Source organism: Amblyomma mixtum, chromosome 4, assembly GCF_055824585.1.
Source record: "Amblyomma mixtum isolate Tamu chromosome 4, ASM5582458v1, whole genome shotgun sequence".
NCBI lineage: Eukaryota > Metazoa > Arthropoda > Arachnida > Ixodida > Ixodidae > Amblyomma > Amblyomma mixtum.
This window is the reverse complement of record NC_143015.1, coordinates 33,487,526-33,507,963: the sequence shown is the minus strand read 5'-3', so window position 1 is coordinate 33,507,963 and position 20,438 is coordinate 33,487,526. Positions and strand designations below refer to the sequence as shown.

The window sequence follows — 20,438 nt, the reverse complement described above, 5'->3', positions numbered from 1 at the left end:
TGCATAATACTATGTCGTTGGGCAGGGCATTCTAATGGGTTATTGCATCAGGAAAAAAAGAACTGCTCATTGCCAAAGTACGGCTCTTGATGCTGGCTGTGGGGTGACTGTGGCGACTGGAAGTTCGGATCGGTGGTTTCAGCAGGGGGTGCTTTGATGTCGGATGGTAGAAAAAGCTGTGCAGTAGGCAAAGGCGTAAGATGATGTGGCGTGATTCAAGTGTGGGGAGGGAGATAGAATGTTCGAGTGCAGTGATGCGAATTTCTTTTGCGTATTCAGAGGTGATAAAACGTGTCGCACGGTTTTGGCTGGCCTCAAGCATGAATACATGCCTGCAGTGTGGATCTAACTAAAGATGGCTTATTTATTTATGGGGTTTTAACGTCCCAAAGCGACTAAGGCTATCAGGGACGCCGTAGTGGAGGGCTCCGGAAATTTCGACCACCTGGGGTTCTTTAACGTGCACTGACATCGCACAGTACACGGGCCTCTGGAATTTCGCCTCCATCGAAAATCGACCGCCACGGCCGAGATCAAACCCGCACCAGTTGCAATACAATGGGGCTACGCCCAATCAATGTCAAACAGTGTCAATCAGTGACACTGTGGGAGCCACTGATTGGGCCTAGCCATGGTCATCTAGAAGGCATCCAATGCATGTCCAGGCACACCATGCAAAGTCGCAGTGCAGGAAGTACGACAAAGGATTATGCAATAATCAATGCCCACAGTGTACATTCTTCTGACAAACAAGAGGAGGACACTTTTTTATTGGTTAATCTTTCGACCACCAATCCCGAGCTCTACTAGTCATGTGAGATTGTACCAATACGTCAATCTCGAGTCACATTTTTACGGCCCAGTGTTGCGTTGTTCCCACTGCCACAGATTACGGCTGGCAACTGCATTGGTTGACATTTTCAACACCAGAGGGTGGTAGCTGCTGATGAAACATGCTTTTCGCCTTTAATGCATGTTTTAAGCTTGACAACAGTCATTTTCGCAAAAAATTGGCAAAAATTTGGCGATTTTGATAACCTTTTTGGGAATTATTTTGGTGGTTAAAGGGTTAACTGTGTGCATACAGTCGAAGCTTGATGACATGACTTAACAAACACACAGAAAGTTAGTTTAAATAATTCTAAATTTGCTAAATAAACAGTCTGAGTTGTGTGTCAGCCTGAGTGTGTTGTCTGCGGTAGTGCTTGCCATCAGAACCACATGACAACGGATTCAAAATGTCTTGAAATTGTGGTGTGTGTGATCTCACTTGGAAATGGTCCGTGTACAAATGACCTTGCAATATTGATATGTACTGTAAAGTCTGACCCACAATATTTTTGGAATCATTCTACATTCTCACGACGCTCCCAAAGACTGCCATTCGTGGTGAGGGTGCAGTGCTCACCTGAAGTTGTGGTGTAGCTGCAGGTTGGTTGTTGAGCATGTAGCCTGGTTCATCGTCCCAATTATGTACGGGCTGCAGCATCACAAAAGAATCAGATATGCCATCAGTTCTGCCATTCTGGTGAGGTGGTCACACGAGGTTTTAAGGTAAGTGTGTCTCTGCAAATCTGGACACGAAAGTTTAAGTGCACAACCACACCAGGACGGTGAAGAAAGATGGGTAACACACAAGCACTAACTTCCAACAATTTGTCATGAACTGCAGTGCAGAATATATATGAAGAAAGGCGGTTAACACACGAGCGCTAAATTTCAACAATTTATTATAAACCGTAGCAATCTCATCGTCTTCTTCTGGTTGTGCGCTTAAACTTTCATGTCATGTTATACCAACACACCCAAACTGCAACCTTAATGGGATATGGACAAGCAAACAATTCGGTTCTGTTTTTTTAATCAAATCACGAAAACGTGCAAGGGTACACAATTTTCTTAAAAAAACATTTTAAAACAAAGAAAACTTCCATGAGAATTACACAGCTTGAAACCCCTCTGATGTTCCAAGAATTTTAATAGAATCATTTCACATGCGTACAGCATCATGATTGTTTACCCCATCAATTGGTCTAATTTAAAGTGACGAATACTGGTACGTGTTGTAGAACATTACAACAGCACTCTTTCGGTTCCGCTAGCATAGTGTGAAGCAGCACCAATTTTTTTTTCCTAAACTCATCACTGTATAACCTATAGTATTTCAGAAAAATTCCAGCAACTGTTTAATACGTTCAGGTTCTTCTCTAAGTGCTGTCCGTTAACTGCCGTTCGAGAGATATTGTTTACCGTATTTTCTGGTGTATAAGCCGTGGGTTTTTTTCAAAAATCTTGCTGGTGCGTCCTATACAAGGGTGCGCCTTATATGCGAATTTTCCGAGGTTTTTTTTGCGATTTCAGAAATTACTCAGGTTCATGTTCAAGCTTTTTTCACCGAAAAAATATTACTACCAATAACGCGGTTGTAACATGGTTAATACTTCAATACGGGGACCGCCGTGCGCAACTTTTTTAGGTGAACTTTATCATGAAACGGCGGGGTTGACCACTTCCAGGATCTTAAACACGCGGCCGTTTCGGAGGCCCCAAGCAAAGGTAATGTGAAATGCCAAAAGATGGCGACAGTCACGCTTCTCGCCATTGTCAAGACAAGCCAAGAGAAGCCGACATTTTTTTTTAGTCACCCTTTGCAAGTACGTAGTGCGAAGAGAATGCTTCAGCCGCGTTGCCTTTTCGATAGCGCATCCGAAGATGAAGAGTTTGAAGGTTTTATGTAAAAATAAATTATTATGGACATAAAAAGAGTTCTTTCGCTTTTTTTTGTGCTAAAACGTGGGCGGGTATGGCGTTAGTGTTGCCTTTTTCGATCATTTAGTGTTGCTTAAGAACTTCTCACATGTACGGTGCATTTTGCGATGGTCGCATAAGCATGTTTAATTAAGCCTCACTAGCCTAACTGGGTAAATTGGGGTGCGTCTTATACAAGGATGCGTCTTGTATACCAATTTTTTCAATGACAGCCTGCATATATGGCGGGTGCGTCTTGTACACCGGAAAATACGGTATTCCGACGCTGGCATTCTTGTAGATGAACACATAACCCATAGCTTTACAAGGCTCGACTGTAAACTCATGAAACGCCATCTCCAAGCATATGTTTAAAACTCCAAAAGATTGAGCTGGCATAACTCACCACTTCTGGTACTTGGCACTGAGGAAGCCATTGAACACTTCTCCTAGGGACCCCACATGGTGTAGGTTGTCCAGGATTATGACAGCTGGCAGGTCACTGGCATTGCTGCATGAAAAGAAAAGAGTGGCACGTCATTGAATTGGCACAATCATATATTACTTGCCTTCATATGCAAAGATATGCAATATGCACGACTTTGCAGAAATAAGTCAGCAATTAAGCACTATTACAGCAAATAGGTAGCAAGTAGGTCAAAGAACAACCAGTAAATGGTTTCCTTTCTCTTTTTCTTTTTTAAGCAATCCTACCAGTCCATTTTATCGATTTCCGTTGTCCGTTTCCGTTATCTATTTTACCCATAATCAGTCTATTTCCGTTATCCATTTTATCCGTAATCAGTCTGTCCGTTTTAACACGACATTCACCCATGTTTCCACCTGTGCTGGATTGTTCGAGCCTTTGTTTTTGTGGAAGACACAAGTGTTCTTCCTTCAAAAAGTTATACACAGCTGCGAGTTAAGCAGACACAGCAAATCAAGATTCTGGCAATACACTGGCTACTGGAGCTCCCATTCAGGTTTCCTCACTTACTGCGCCTGTGCCACTGTCGCCTACCCTAGCAGCCAAAGAATGCATGTGCTAGTGCTCACCTGTTTTCACACTGCTCGGCGACATTGGACAGGTACTGACGCAGTTCCTTGGCGGACTTGTGGTCCACGCTGAAGGTCGCAATGGAGCCAGCTGCCAAATCTCTGCCGGACCTGCACGTGAGTGCAGCAAAGACAGCAAAAATACTTGATTAGGTTATGATAGAAAGTTGGGCTCATTGATGGGCATTCTTAGTTAAGGCCCGTAATTTTCTTAGGAAAATTTTAAATTCTGTGAAGTGGTGAGAACAAAGAATTTGCTATATTTCGTGGGAAGTCTCCCGCGCATGTTAACACGTGGTTTTTTTCAAGTGGAATTGGCTGCGTGGTTGGCATCGACTCCCTGAGGTCGTTGAGAAGTTGACTTTGTGTCACAGCTCACAAGCCTAGTGGGTGAGCTCACTGTGGGTATCCCGAAGAAGAGCGAGAAAAAAAATGCACAAAATTTTGTGGTTTGGTTCCAAATATAATGTGGAGTGCTTTCTAAGGAAGATTATTAAAGAATGCTAGAAACAAACTCCCATTATATTGGTGCAAACATGGTAATATTGCTTCCGACTGTCGCCAGTACCATGACTTATCCGATAGAAGCCCAAAGGCGCATTGCTGCCAGACGCGCACCGCTTGATGCACTAATTTGCTTGAGATGATGTCGGAGCAACAATGTCAAGGCATCAGCACAATTTTTTTCATTGCCAGTTTCATGCTTCAAGAGTAGTCAAGACACTCAAATGAATAACGCCTCCATCATCCCATTATTCCTGCTGTTGTCCACACACACAATACCATCATCACGCTTTTTGTCATGCTTTAAGAGAAAGAGATTTGTATCCTAGATAGTGCCTCCCAATCCTTTGTTTCTTGTCATTTGTGATCGTACATTCAGTAATCTCTCTCTCTGTTTATCACAGCAACTGCGTACATTTCGTGAATTATCATAAACATTCTCGTCGTTTGCAAGACTCATCCTCATCACCTTTCGAGGTCTTTCATTCTTTTGAGCTGCTGTTAGGATTAGGTTCAGTTTATAAGAACAGAAACAGGCGTGTGCCAGGCCGGGACAAAGCAGTCAACAGCACACCCTGCTTGATTCACACAGGCCACCCGAAGAGTAGTTCTGTAGCAGCACTGGACACTTGCCAACATGTCTGCACAGGTTTTGTTCTTTTTGTCTGGCAGTAGCCATATGCGCACATTTCGTTTCGAGTGAGTCAGTGTAATGAATGCACATAACATGTAGTGTGTGGCAGAGCCTTCGTAGCAGCACACGAACAGATAAAAAAAAACAAAGAAGGAAATGGAGGGTGCAATGTAATGGTGCTTTCTTTGACACCTTCCTCACTTGGTGATCAAAGGTGCTGCGCTCCCTGATGATCATCATCATTGAAAAAAAACAGCCTACATCAATAAAAAAAATTGTGAAAAGGCCATTAAAATACGAACTGCTCCAATCAACCTGAAAAATACAAAATGCTCCTTTGCGTATGGGTCATCGTAACCAGTCAGGATTTGTGCCACATTAGTTTCAGATATAAAGTCCATGTAGCAAATTATGAAGAGAACGAGAACTGATACCGCTTGCCCAATTTTGATAGTTTAGCAAAAACATAGCAGAAGTAATCACTGACAATATGCACTCTTGGGTCTTGTTATTTTGATCTCAGACAGATGCTAATTAGCAGTGCACAATAATATTAAGCACTGAAAATAAGACACGCACTGACACTGAGATTTCAGCGCCCATTTTTGGAAAGAGAAAAAAAAAAATCCCATTCACCCTGCTGACTGTTGACTCCTCACAAAGATCTTAACACAGTACACAGTGGGCATTAGTTAAGGTTAGGTTAAATGGGACGTGCAACTATTCGGCAAAAATATCTACACCGCTCCATCAAGCATCGTTTCTAAACAAAGGGAAAGCATTGTCTCTCCTGAATTTTGCTCAAGGAAACCGCTCCACTGAGCCATACAGTCTCAGCTCGCTCACCTGAGCACCAGGTACTCGGCCAGCTTCTGGGCGAGGAAGGTCTTGCCCGTTCCACTCGGCCCACAGAGGATGATCCGGCGATGTTCCGTCAGCAGCGAGACGTACCGCTGGACCACGGACTTGGGAATGAGCGTCTGCAGTGCGAGGGCATCCACTGCATTCTGGGCCGTGCCTGCATAAAGCGCGAGTGTCGATTACCTCGGAAGGCAGCATAGGAGAGAACAAAGAGAAAGAACAAAGCTTCATAAGAGAGCACACCATTAGGTAGCAGTGAGACACTTTTGTACTGATTATCGTGTCGTGGCTTATTTGCCAACTGACTGCGCCAACATGGGCAGCTTTTTTTGCATTGGTCAAATGTTTAGGGGAATCCCCCAAGGTGGAGTAGATTTGTAATAAGGGAGTAATTACTCATTGACGTCCACCCGAGCGCAGCCATATGGCTACAAAGGAAAGCTATACAGCTTTACAGCAAACAGCTCGTTGTGTTGTTTGAAATCAGTGCCGGTCATTGTTGAGGTTCAATGCAGTAGTATTGAGGCAGACTAACACATTCAGGCAGACCACACATTCAACTGAAAACAATGAAAATAAATATATCCACAGAAAAAAAAGAACTAATGCTAAAAACAGTTTCTTCGCCCTCAGAAGACGTACAGTAAGATGCAGGCCAAAACACATATAATACACATATAAACTTCAGCACTTTGCTGCCGTGGGCACTGTGCAAATCATTTGTATCTTCATTTTAGCGCGAAGTTATTGCAAAACATATATAAGACATATATAAACTTCAGCATGTTGCTGCCGAAGATGCTGAGGAAATCAGTAGTATCTTCATTTTAACGCGAGGTCATTGCATTGTTGGTAAACAGGTGACAAGATTAGGCCAGTCATATATTAAACAGTGGCAGGCTCCAAAGCATGTACTTTCGTTGTGACTTCAATGCAAGGCCCACTAGGGCTAGTGACACCAAACACGGCTATTCGTACATACGGGGCAGTGCATACCTCTGACGACAACTTGGATCTTCAGTGTTTCACCAACCAGATAACCACAAGGAAGGAGTTCGGGAAGCTCGGCCTCTGCACAGGTGAAGACAACAGGACAGGAAAAGTATTAAACCACAAGGAAAAGGAGCCACAACCGTGATAGAGTGTTAGACAACTCTCACCTTTGGAGCGGACAATGTCGTCAATGTGGTAACAAAGTATGCTCTCAGAGCTCAGCCCCAGGTTGGATGCAGGATCGACTCGGAGGACGTAATCCTGCAAGCAGTAACAGCGATGAGATAATCAGCTTATGGCTGCACTTAAGATAATCAATTTATTACTGCAATACATATCAGGAGCATTACCAAGACATTCCATGGAAAAGAAGCGTGGGAAGTGATTTTTTTCAGAAATTTGCTTTCATCAACAAATGTATCGGAAGCACAAAAAGAACCGAATGAACGTCTCAGAAGTTGGACTCTCAAAAGTTGGCTTCTTCTCGCAACTGTTAAGCTTAGTGGTGAAGCTATCTCAAAGAGCACCGTTTTACCGTTCTTGGTATACATCTACATCCGAATGTCAGCATCGTGCGTGCCGCATTATCTCATTCCGCGGGAGGCACGTCGCCAAGGCCAGACGCTCTTTATTATAGCCGGGTTTTTTTTTAATCTTTTCTATATCCGAGTTTACTGTAGCGTGGTTCTACTGTATATGGCCGCCGCGGTGGCTGAGTGGTTATGGTGCTCGGCTGCTGGCCCGAAAGACGCGGGTTCGATCCCGGCCGCGGCGGCTAGAATTTCTTTGGAGGAGAAATTCTAGAGGCCCGTGTACTGTGCGATGTCAGTGCACGTTAAAGAACCCCAGGTGGTCGAAATTTCCGGAGCCCTTCACTACGGCGTCTCTCATAGCCTTAGTCGCTTTGGGACGTTAAACCCCATAAACCAATCTACTGTATATGAAAACGTCTAGAGAGCAGTTGTGAAACAGAGAATTCAGCACATCCATTATCAATACCAAACTGGAAGGTGGTGAACATTTTGAGAAGGACATGATTATCAGCTAGTCCACAGAGAGGTCACCAGATCGTGCTCTCGGGATGCACACAGCACCATTTCTTGCAGATGCCAGCATCTGTGACAGTTTACGGTAAAATACCTCAGCGAGAAATCAAATAAAATTTATTAAATTTACATGAAAAAAACGAGCTATCATCATCAATCAGTTATCTTTAAAAATGAAACAAGGACAGTTCAGCCCCAAGTCACTAACCTTGAATATTTTCTTCACCGCACTGTCGAGGTTGTCCCACTTGGTCTTGCCACTCACGTACAGGGAACCAATCAGGGCCTCCTCTGGAGCCTGCCATGAAGATTATCCCGGATTAAGAGACGCTCGTTCCTGACACTCCTCTTTCTGCAGATGTATTTTCAGCACATTTTTATGACAACATCGAAAAGAAGACCAAGTAGGAAAAAGCATGTTAAAGGTACTCCGAAGCATGTTCTTTTCTTCCTATTTTTTCTTCTCTGGCTTGGAGGTAGCACTGTTATTACACAGCAAGCAATGTTCAATGCTGCAAGCCATGGCGCATGCCTGCACGTACAGCATCTCTGGTGCTCTGCCAATAACATGCCATTATATTCTATTTTCAAATCCAAGGAAAGATTTGTGAACTGCCAAAGGAACTGAGGGTGTGTAAACAAAAGCTGTCTATTTTGTATTTCATGAATTCCATTAACTGCATTTTACAGCTATTTTGTGCACTTTACGACCACCCCTCTCACAGTTTGCTGGCATAATTACTCATTAAAATTATTGCAATGTGTTGCTCACTCTGCAAACTGCACTTGCCATTCATGAATGCTCAAGAGGTACTTGGCTAAAATGTTACACAGGCCTTGTCACATCCCATCATTTCATTCCAAATAACTTTGAAAATTCAATGCAAATCTTTTTACTGGTGACCGTCAACAAAACATCGAATTTCTACTTCACTGGAATTTCTTAACTGCTTACTGGAACCCATACTGGTAGGCCTCTATTGGCAGACAGGTATTTTCAGCATCCACAATCTTCCCTTGTCATGAACTCCTTCCTGTCTTGAGCGGGTACATAACGCTGGAAGACCTGTGTTCCAGTCGCTGACTCGCACTTTGTACCAAGCGTTAATTCCTTCTTGTTTTCTTTAAAACCTTTTTCGGGTTTTACTCGACTTTTTAAATATTACGGCTGGCTCGGCCTGTTGTAATCCAGCTCACATCAGCATTCTTCTTCGCCTCACTCATCTCTTTCGCTTCCGCATTTCGTTTTCCTTGTTTTGTTCCTTCCTACAAGGGCACACGGATGTTTGCGCCCCAGTGCCACTTTATTAACTTTGCCCTGAATACCTTTGGGAATTACGTCATAACGTTGAAGGTTTGACGCCAGGAAGAGGTAAGGGCAGAAAGAGGGAGATTGAAGGTGGGAGATGTCACACTACAATGCCCAGAACATAATGCACATACACACACAGCACACAAGAGCTTATTCTCTGCAAGGGTACATATATGCCCACCTCGCTCTTTGACAGGCACTTCTCGACGTCTCCGTGGCACACCAGATGGACGGTGACGGTGACCCGTTTTCCCTCTGGAACTGCTCCGTTGATGCCATCGTGCAGATCTGAGGGCAGTGCGGAGAGACAAACATTAATAGCATGCCAAGGCAAAATTTTTTCAAGACAGCAATAAGGTGAACAAGGGATGCAAAAAAGAGAAACTTCCAGTTCAGACTTTTCGTTGATATGAATAACACTTAAAGGGGACGCAGCTCTGAAGTTGTGAAAATAGCCAAAAAAAATCTAAAATTCCCTCATTTAGACCAGAAAATCCCCATTTCACGTTTTTTTCTCCAGCAGCTTGAAAACTCCTGCAATATCGAAAAAGTGAGACAGCTTCGGTTCTTACAATACCTTGAAACTCCGTAAAAATTTCCTTTCTTTCAAATTTTACTCCTGGAATTCACTGAAACCCCAACATGCCCAGAAAAAGCCAGAGAAGCAATATCTACTGAAAATAATAGTTGGACGGTTACTCTCGGTCTTTGCATGTTATCACATTTGATGCGTAGACTGCACCACCATAAACTTTTCACCCCATTTAAATGGCTCCGCACTGAGTCCACTGCATTTAACCCTTTCACTGCCAGGTTTGTTTACTCACAGCTGCACACACCCTGCCGGGATTTTTTTGCATGTTAGTTTCCTGGAAATCTTTTGCTAGTAACACACTAAAATGCTCTGCAGGGCATGTAGACATGTTTATTCAGGATAACCTTATAGATATTAGTTGTACTGAATCAAATCTTCCAGCACCATTCATGCCTGTCAGATTTCCTCTTCTTACGCGGATTTTTCGGTGGAAGGGGGACTTCATCGCTGACATCACTCGACAAGGCACTTAGGTGGGCTCCTTCCTCGTTCTCATTGTCATTGGACTCCGAATTCACAAGCAGTTTTGAATTTCTTTGTCCGTCAAAGCGCGGACGAGTGTGGCACATTGCCTCACATGGCTCCTGTGCAGAAACCAAAACGAAGAGACTCGGATGTGGAAACATGCGCGCCATCTGTTGTGTAAAATTTACCCTACAAGATCTATGAATTTACGGAGTCTCTCCATAGATGGCGCTACATGTTTGCATAGTTTTTTTTTTTTACACGAGTATTATCGGGAGCGGCAGGGGGTGAGTTAAAAAGCGAAAACGAGTTAACTCGGGAGAGGCAGGGGGTGTGCATGTGTGGTAGCCCGAGTTATCTCGGGAGTGGCGGTGAAAGGGTTAAAGGTGCAGGCTACTCTATCATATGATCATAGAGCAAAACTGTGAATTGGCAAAACTACAAGAAAATCTGTGATTTTCAGCAAACAATGGGCCTGTGAATCAGTACCAATTATGAGCAGAAAGATGGTCTTTCTTTTTTTTCTGCAATTTGAGACAAGTTGAATTTAGTTTTGATATACAAAACGGCAACTTCTACTGCATCAGATTCAGCCGATACCAGCATACAAATTCAAAACCTGCACACATGCCGGATCAATCCAAAGATACATGTAACCTATTCAGTGATGTTCCATTCGAAGAATTTCCCCTTTTTCAGTGAATTTCAGGAGTAAAATATGAAAGAAAGGAAATTTTTATACAGTTTCAAGGTATTGTAAGAACCGAAGCTGTCTCACTTTTTCGCGATTGCAGGAATTTTCAAGCTGCTGGAGGGAATAACGTGAAATGGAGATTTTTTTGTCTCAATGAGGGAATCTTAGGTTACGGCAAGAAACACAACTGAGGCTGTCTGAGATCCTGTTGAATGATGTCTCTGGACACTTCGTGGTTAAAAAATGTTGGGATACAGAAGATCCTCACCGAGCGCGGAGGTGATTTCGTGGGCACTGAGCCGCCTGTCGAGCGTGTCCATGCTGCTCCTGTGTGGCAGAGAGCTCTGCGATGCACTCAGCGACTGGCTCCGCACCAGCCGCTGCAACCGGTCATTGTCCTGCTTCAGGCTGAGCATCTCGTTCTGCGCGTACGACAAAGAAAAATGCTTGTGAGCGAACATCTTTGTCTTGGCAGCAATGCACATGGATGCAGCTTGTCAACAAGCTGCATTAATTGCGGCTACCACTCGCCAGAGAGAGGTGTAAGAAAGGAGCGAAATTTTAGCCCGTAAAAGTTAAATGGAATCTAGGCATTAATGCACGGCAAGCATTAGGCATATTCCGAATACGCGTAAAAATTAGCCGCAATATGATCTCAAGCGGCTAACAGCACATCACTGTGTTCAAATATTAGCTTCCAATCTATGTAGCCTTCGACAACAACACATTGGTCCATGTAATTTTGCTGTACTGTTTTTGCCATTGTAAGCAAGTCTTATCACAGTATTTAATCCTTCCATCAGTGCACCAAAACTAGGACTTCACATATGAAGCTTGAAACATATGCTGACATTTTTTATTGTATAGTTGTTTATTTTATTCATTTCAACATCCCAAAGGCCCATGCGCGCATTACATAGGGGGGGGATTCATCAAAGAAAACTTAACAAATATACAACACAGGATATAAAGGGCTAAACAAAAAAGGAACAAGTTAAGAAGCCAGGGACAAATTAATAAGAGAAGGGGAAAAAATGGCTAGGAACAGGTACTTGAAAAATGCACATATAGCAAATCCCGCAAATCCCACTAAACGCCAGACATGGCACACGGAGAAAACGAACGAAACTGCTTGGACATCAAATCTTGCCACGCTCTGCCATTTTTCTGGTCGGTGTTCTTTTATGCTTCAGATGAGATCGTCCCTGACCAGATGGGTTTTAAGGCAAAAGCCTTTAATGCCTCATCGTTGTCGACAGAAGGTTGTCAGCAGAGGTGGCACGCTTTTTCTAGACAGACCAGAAACAAAATCTTTGTGCACGATGGGATTCGAGCCACCATCTTTTCATTCCACAGCTGAGCGTGCTAATGGCTACGCTACTTCCTGCCAACGCACATGTAGTTAACCTTGCCTAGGACGCTGGAGAGAGTTTGCAGAAAGGCTTCGAATCAGACGGATGCCTCCCAAACGCCCTCCAGTGTCTCCAGCATTTAAAGTGCACTGAAAAGGAATCTGAACTCTGTCTTTTTGCCGCGGGAACTCGATCTACACGTTCTGAGCATTCTTAGAAACTGCGACTTATTGCCCTGTGTGGCCAATTTCCCTAATTGAATCGCATTAACCACCGGCTCCCGCCTTTTTTTTTTAATTCTCCCTCGTACGGTGGGCGGAGTCGACCAACACGGGGAGTGCCTTAGAGCGAGCTCCGTGGAGGCTTTGCTTTCGTTTCATTTTGTTGTTTAGGTTTCCGCAAATAAATAGTTTCATTTGCAGATAATATAACCGCAAAATAAGCCCACAGAAATAAAAATACGCGCAGACTATTTGCTTCTACGGACTACTACGTATTACTCCGCCGATGGCAGAGCGGCAAGTCGCCGCGGGACTGGGTGAAAGGCACTCCCCGCGTTGGTCGACTCCGCCCACCGTACGAGGGAGAATTAAAAAAAAAAAGGCGGGAGCCGGGCATTAATTCGATTTAATTAGGGAAATCGGCCACACAGGGCAATAAATCGAGGTTTCTAAGAATGCTCGGAACGTGTAGATTGAGTTCCCCCGGCACAAAGACGAGTTCAGATTCCTCTTCAGTGCACCTTTAAGATTCACAAACAATTGTGTACTTAATTAACATCTTAACCACACATCGGTGACACCAGCAGCAACACTGCACTTAAGGCTTTCGTCTCACCACACTTTAGGTCAACCAAGTGCCGCCCTGAATTTTTTTTTCCAATGCTTGATGACAAGGCATACCCTCATCTTGGCCAGGGTCTCCTTGAGGTTGTCCAGTTGGTGAGCTGAAGAGAGGGCCTCCAGACGGATGTCGGTGAGCACCAGGTCCTTCTCTCGCAGCTGCTTGCGCAACTCCCGCACCAGCTCGGGCCCAACCTCCTCCTCGTGCTCGTGGAGCCTGCAGTAGATAACACATGCAAGCACCATGTAGGGATCACTATTTCTGGCAGCACTGCACATTCAAACCAAGGTGGAAAGCGTAACTGCGTCCAGCACCTGCTCCCAAGGCTTCCCAATCAGACCACGGATATAGTACTATGTAAATGTTTACCATGTGGTAGTAGTACATGCGGCCACCCTATCCCCGTAAGCTTCTTGATCTCATCCACCCACCTAACTTTCTGCCGCCCCCCCGCTACGCTTGCCTTCTCTTGGAATCCACTCCGTTACCCTAATAAGGACCAGCGGTTGTCTTGCCTTCCCATTACATGCCCTGCCCAAGCCCATTTCTTCCTCTTGATTTCAACTAGGATGACGTGTTGCAACTGTCAAAGGACAAGGTTAATTGGAGAGGTATGGGAGAGGCCTTTGTCCTGCAGTGGGCGTAGTCAGGCTGATGATGATGATGAGCAGACCACGGATGAGCAGACCACGGATCAGACCACGGATATACTATGTAAATGTTTACCACATGGTAGCTGTGCATGTTGAGAGGGTCAGTCTGACAAGCCGACATAGCTTTAAGTTGTCTTGGCCATGCATCTCATTCACTGACACAGCATCACGCGTGGCAAATGCCTGGCAAACCAGGAAAAAGGAAGAAGGTAAGGAAAGACTGGAGCCTACCTTGCGGCCAAACGTAGTACTAAGCACAACAGTATGCACAGTTAGTTGGTTGGTCAATGTTTCTTTTCTCAGAAAAAAAGCCCTTGCATGCCTTTTTTATTTCACCATGAACCACGTACCCAGCACCTTGTAAAAGTCCATGATGGCACTAACGGACTCCAGTAGTATGTGTAGGCAGCGCACAATGAAACTGGCTGCGATGTATTCCGAAGAGCCGTCTATTTATGCGGCAGCCAAAACTGCACGTGTGTCTTGCGTTCGGGCAGCAATGGACAAGGGAAGCTAGAAAACACTATCAGGCACACTGCTTTGATCATTTCCATTGTTTTCTGGTGTCCGTCAAAGGTGAAGTGACTTCTTGAAAAATTTAGCGCGACACACAAGGACCGAAAGAGTAGACGACACGAGCGCTGACTAACAACTGGAAGTTTATTCGAAAACACGTAGAATTATAAAGGAAGAAAGTGCGATAAAATCGTTGGTCAAAAACCAAAAGAAGAAAACTAAACACAACAGTCACCGCCAGCTCCTGCTATCAAGACGCAAAGCACTTGTCCAGATAAGCTACCTCTTTTTCCCGTATAGTAACGGACGGCTTGGCCACGCACGTGTTATGAGCCTTGGCGATACTATATGCCTCGTAAATTTCCCTACACAACACGTTGTCATTCTTGTACTCAATCGTAGTGTTGTCAAGGATCGGCGAGCACTTGCTGGTCCCGAGATCCTTGCACTCACGGCAGTGCAAAACAAGGTTCGAAGACACCGGTTTCCTGCAGTTCAGTGAATTCTTGTGCTCCTGCAGCCGCACATTGATGCACCTGCCCGTTTGGCCGTAATACACCTTCCCGCAGGCCAATGGCACCTTGTACACAACCCCCTTTTCGCAGGCGGTGAAATCGCTGGCATGACTGGCAGTACACTCCCGCGGGGATTTTCGAGGCAGTGTCTTGTCTAGCCTGTTCCGAACTGCCGCGCACACTCTCCCGACCTTGTTATCAGCTGAAAAAACCAGCTGCACATCATGCTTAGCTGCAATCTTCCGTAGTCGATGAGACAGCCCGTGTATGTATGGCATACATGCAACCTTCTGGTTGCAACCTTCTGCAACTATTGCTAAAACTGAAGCGCGAGGCTTTCCCCTCGGTTCAGGAACCAGCGGACCGGCCACGCCAGAAGGTTGCATGTATGCCATACATACACGGGCTGTCTCATCGACTACGGAAGATTGCAGCTAAGCATGATGTGCAGCTGGTTTTTTCAGCTGATAACAAGGTCGGGAGAGTGTGCGCGGCAGTTCGGAACAGGCTAGACAAGACACTGCCTCGAAAATCCCCGCGGGAGTGTACTGCCAGTCATGCCAGCGATTTCACCGCCTGCGAAAAGGGGGTTGTGTACAAGGTGCCATTGGCCTGCGGGAAGGTGTATTACGGCCAAACGGGCAGGTGCATCAATGTGCGGCTGCAGGAGCACAAGAATTCACTGGACTGCAGGAAACCGGTGTCTTCGAACCTTGTTTTGCACTGCCGTGAGTGCAAGGATCTCGGGACCAGCAAGTGCTCGCCGATCCTTGACAACACTACGATTGAGTACAAGAATGACAACGTGTTGTGTAGGGAAATTTACGAGGCATATAGTATCGCCAAGGCTCATAACACGTGCGTGGCCAAACCGTCCGTTACTATACGGGAAAAAGAGGTAGCTTATCTGGACAAGTGCTTTGCGTCTTGATAGCAGGAGCTGGCGGTGACTGTTGTGTTTAGTTTTCTTCTTTTGGTTTTTGACCAACGATTTTATCGCACTTTCTTCCTTTATAATTCTACGTGTTTTCGAATAAACTTCCAGTTGTTAGTCAGCGCTCGTGTCGTCTACTCTTTCGGTCCTTGTGTGTCGCGCTAAATTTTTCAAGATGTATGTTAACCAACTCGCCCAGTCTGCAGTATTGTGAAGTGACTGCAGCAAGTAGGGCTTAGTGGTACAGAAGAAAGATGTCATCGGGGCAGAGCAAGTTCAGTATAGTACTCTATGATATGCAGAATATGCTACCGTATATAAGTAGACCCCTCCGTCTCTCCAAACTTGCAGTCGTTGCAGTCCTCACTTCCAAAAAACTAATGAGACTAAATATTAGACTCATTTGACCCTGGCAAACCACCTGTACCACACCCCACTACCTCCTTATGGAAACCTGCTCTGTCCAGCTCCAGCTTGAGTGATTTGCAATGGCTGATCACGCGGGCCTGCAAGACAGCAGAAGCTATCAGAGTCCTAGACTGAGCAAAGACCCCACCCATGAGGACTGGTCTTGCAGTCACCTTTTCTGAATTAAATTTATTTATTTATTTATTATACCCTCAGGGCCATTACGGCATTACAGAGGGGAGTGGTTACAAAAAATGAAATTTAACAAACAGGAGTTAATTAAACAGGCAAGGTACAAACATGACTCCTACACATACATTGTTAGCTAAGGCGTTCAGGGAAGTAAAAAGAAGAAAAAAAACAGAAAAAGGAAAAAAACAATAACACAGTATAAAATACATCCTAGTTAAACAATGTTAGCTATGAAATTCTTGAATAAATGATGATCGGTGATGGTGGCCGTCGAAGAAGGAAGGTGATTCCACTCATTTGATGTGCGTGGTACGAATGACTGAAAAAAAGTTTTTGATTTGCAGAAAGGGATGCCAACCTTATGAATGTGATCTAGTCTTGGTGATACATACTGAGGTGGTGAGATAAGTTCGGCATGAAACTGCGGGTGATAGAATAACTTGTGAAAAAGGCACAGGCGAAAAATTTTGCGACGTGATGATAAGGATGGTAAGTTAAGGCTAGATTTCATGGCACTAATGCTTGCTGTTCTGGTTAGTTAGAAAGAATGAAGCGAGTAGAGTTATTCTGAACTATTTCCAAAGCTTGTGTTAGGTTTGTTTGGCCTGCATCCCAAATTGATGCGGCGTATTCGAATTTCTATTCGACGCCACTTCACATGCTTTGTTCTACAGATACGATGACGTATCTTGATGGTCAGTAAAGAATTGTACTCACGCGTAACTGGAATGGGACAGCTTGAGCTCCCCATTCTCGGTGGTCACGATGGTTCCACCGTCGGGAGAGTGGAGGATCCCATTGGAGACCATGGAGGGTGGGCTGCCCAAGCCCAGTAGCGGCGAGTTGGGCGTCGAAGAGTCAGAGTGAAGCGCACGTATGTCCTCGACATCAGAGACGGAACCGTGCCGGTTCTTCTTGCTCCGCGAGAACGCCTTGCTGAATGAGCTCCGCAACTGCAAGGCGCGTGCAATGACAGGCCTCATCAGGTCACACAGCGTGTTACACCTATGGTGTGTGCTACTACAGGAGCTCCTACTTTCACCTTTTCCGTAACGTGCGTTTAAAGTTGAAACCTCTTTTTCTCCACAATGTATATACATTGTTGCATGTGCTCTCTTGCAGCTGAGTAATAGAAGAACAGCAAAATTGATTCACTGCAAGCTTAAGTTAAGGTAGTATGCTAACGTAGAACTCTACGTTTGAGCAGAAACACATGCGAAGATGACAGATGCCCTGAATGACAGGCTTGGTAAAACAAAAGCATAAAAATTAATGTTGCCAATGAGCTACAAAAAAAACACGTTCGTTCAGTTGTTTCTCGCCATATGTCAGCAATTGTACCAATGAGTATTCAAAGAGTACCAATGAGTTGCGAAGCTAAAGTCTGCTCTAAAAAATTTATTAATGTTTTGTACCGTGAGCCCCTCATGAAATCTAGTCCAAAACATTTTCGGTTATCTTTTGGTTGAAGCTCTAGAATGCACAACTCATTTTACAGTGCACAGCAATTCACCTGAGTGTTTCTTTCAGATATAAAATTTGAGGTCACACTCGCCTACTGCTTTTCAGGGCTTGACGAAGACAGCAGAAAGCGTACAAAGAAAGGAGCCTCCCCCACGCCCTCTCTCAATAACTGTATAGTATTGTGGGCAATTCAGCGAAACCGCATGTGTAATCCAGACGTCCACAAATTCTCGACATCCGAATAATCGGTTTTCTACACGGTCTCATTATGCCAGTGCTTCTCACCCATCCTTTCTTCTTCTTATGCTTGTTCTTCCCACACTCTTCATGCCTGGTGGAGGTGTTGCTGCAGGCGCTTGAAGCCGAGTTGACGCTCGACATGGAGTCAGCCGACAGCTGCCGAGACATATGCTGGTCTTGAAGTGCTGCACAGATGGAGCACAGACTTTCTTGTAACAGGAGCCAACTCGGTTTTAAACAATCAAGTGCTACAGGAAGTCCTCGCACTCGGCATGCCTTTCCTTAACACAGTCTTGTTAAGTCATACTCCAACTATACAGAACGACACATCGAAAGGTGTGCATCTTATCTTGTGGGAGAAAAAAGTCGTACTCCGAACTATACAAATATACTTATATAGTTCAGAGTGCGACCTTTTTTCTTCCACAAGATAAAATGCACAGCTTTCGATGTGTCGCTGGCACGTGTCTTTCTATACGTATTCTGTGCACATGCGCGATGTAGCCTTTATAATCACAACAAAGCAGTTGTGACTGAAGCAATTGTCCACGTCTGCACGTGTTCCTTACGTGTTTATAGTTTTCACGCTGCAGTTACATCTCAAGAAGTAACCAACGTGCCCAAAAGCTCGTTATACTGAGTCATGTGATTGCCACGTGGCTGATGGGCCAGAGACGAGTCGACGCGATATTATCCTTGCTGCTCTGGGGCAGATCGGCGGCACACCCAGTTCAATTGAGTGTTGTACGCACTCAGGCGTTGGAACTATAGAGCATTATCCTCTCACTGAAATACACGTCAAGTTTGATAGCACCGCATAAACTTCAGTTTGAGTAAACCAGAATTTCAAATTAAGTGAGTTCGAACCAAACAGATCACACTGAGCATCCCCGTCACGTGCAGTTAGTAGAGGAGCACACAAGCTCCGCAGTCTGTGCAGTTAGTGAAGCAAGATGTGAGGTGGGGAAGGGATTCGCAGGCCGTGAGGGCAGGTATGGGGGCTTGGGTGACTGCTCACCACCGGCGGCAGCGTCCTTGGGCGTGTTAAAGGTATGGCGGCGCACTAGGTTAGTCGAGCCACCACCACCAGGGGGAACGCCGTTACTGGGGGCCATACTTCGCTGCACGGCCGCCATCGACTGCAGCGCCATCTTGGTGAGGCCCGCCTCTGCACTCTGCTTCTTGAGCGCCTCGATGGTGTTCCGCAGCTCCGTCAGCTCAGAGTCCTGCACAGGGGCGGCATACGTTGCCCAGGTAAAGCGACCTGAAACAACGGACACTACGCAGCCCTAGGAATCGATGCTACATGGTGTATCCGTATAATATGCTTGCTCACTGATCGCGCTCTATTATAATTTTTTTCATGTCTGCACGCTCATGATCTTAACGAGAAATGCAGTAATCCTACTGCAAAATGTACTTTGAAAGTTTTTGCTTCAAGAGCAAAAAAAAACTGACTGAGATATGAGTGCACAAGCAGCTACAATGTAAAAGCAAAGGAGCTAACGCTTGCATGTGCAAGATGGTTGCTTCTAGACTTGGAAGATTTCTTTACAACTGGGAACTGGAATGTCTAGACAGACTGGTATGGAATGAATCTTCATCATGATCATCATCATGAGCCTCGCTATGCCCACTGCAGGAGCCTCTACCATACCTCTCCAATTAACCATGATCTATGCCTACTCATATAGGAGGTTGTGACCAAGTAGTACTACACCAGGGTGGCCAAATCCTGTTGTGGTGAAGGAGTGTGTTGTCGGTTCTGGTACCCGAGATGAGGCCGCATCCCATGCCTGGTAATGCAATTCGATCAACAAGAATTTTTTTTTATCCGATGAAGGATTGCGGTCCTCTTGCAGGAATCTTATGAATGATTCTTATGTTGTCACAACTGAGTGAACAATAAACATGAACGCACACAACTGCACATCCCTCAAGCCTGCTATTGGATGACATTAAGGTAAAGGCCACCTTGCAACAGCACACCTCACATCATTCTGCAGCGTATGATTATATTGCTGGCACTTTTCATTTGTTTATTCAAATGACTGATGAAATGCGGAAAGAAAACATAATGGTTTATTTAGTAACTAGACCGATATACAGTGTGGTGTCACAAATGTTCCGTCATGACTTAGGAGGGTATAGTCCTAGCTAGGCCAGTTGCTACAGCATTAAAACGACAAGAAACCTTAAGACACAGGACAGATGCATGAGACATTTGTCATGAATTCATTGGTAGTATCTTTGAACACTGCCTAGCTCTTATTTTACATCATCACAGTTCCTCCCCTGTGCATACCTTCTGTTCAGCTGTAACTGTGAGGTGCTGAAGTCGGGATGTCATATTGGACAGGGACTGCTCAAAGGCTGCAACCATGTGTGCCTGCGCAGAAGAAAAGAATGTGCA

The 20,438-nt window shown here is 44.9% G+C and overlaps 1 protein-coding gene across 8 annotated transcripts in view; it reads right to left on the bottom strand.

Moving 5' to 3' along the window:
- Positions 1 to 20,438, bottom strand: part of sick (sickie) — a 973,111-nt gene that overhangs the window by 9,686 nt on the left and 942,987 nt on the right. For 7 of the 8 annotated variants that reach the window (XM_089586320.1, XM_089586322.1, XM_089586327.1 and 4 more), the window contains 14 exons: positions 20,331 to 20,414; positions 19,044 to 19,251; positions 18,071 to 18,210; positions 17,039 to 17,274; positions 13,163 to 13,319; positions 11,177 to 11,330; positions 9,336 to 9,442; positions 8,051 to 8,140; positions 6,964 to 7,057; positions 6,800 to 6,874; positions 5,789 to 5,960; positions 3,805 to 3,915; positions 3,155 to 3,259; positions 1,409 to 1,480 (listed from right to left, as the gene is read on the bottom strand). In XM_089586320.1, the coding sequence (XP_089442446.1) occupies positions 1,409 to 1,480; positions 3,155 to 3,259; positions 3,805 to 3,915; positions 5,789 to 5,960; positions 6,800 to 6,874; positions 6,964 to 7,057; positions 8,051 to 8,140; positions 9,336 to 9,442; positions 11,177 to 11,330; positions 13,163 to 13,319; positions 17,039 to 17,274; positions 18,071 to 18,210; positions 19,044 to 19,251; positions 20,331 to 20,414 (1,805 nt within the window). The remainder of the gene's footprint in view (positions 1 to 1,408; positions 1,481 to 3,154; positions 3,260 to 3,804; positions 3,916 to 5,788; positions 5,961 to 6,799; positions 6,875 to 6,963; positions 7,058 to 8,050; positions 8,141 to 9,335; positions 9,443 to 11,176; positions 11,331 to 13,162; positions 13,320 to 17,038; positions 17,275 to 18,070; positions 18,211 to 19,043; positions 19,252 to 20,330; positions 20,415 to 20,438) is intronic. The other variant, XM_089586325.1, reaches the window with a different exon arrangement.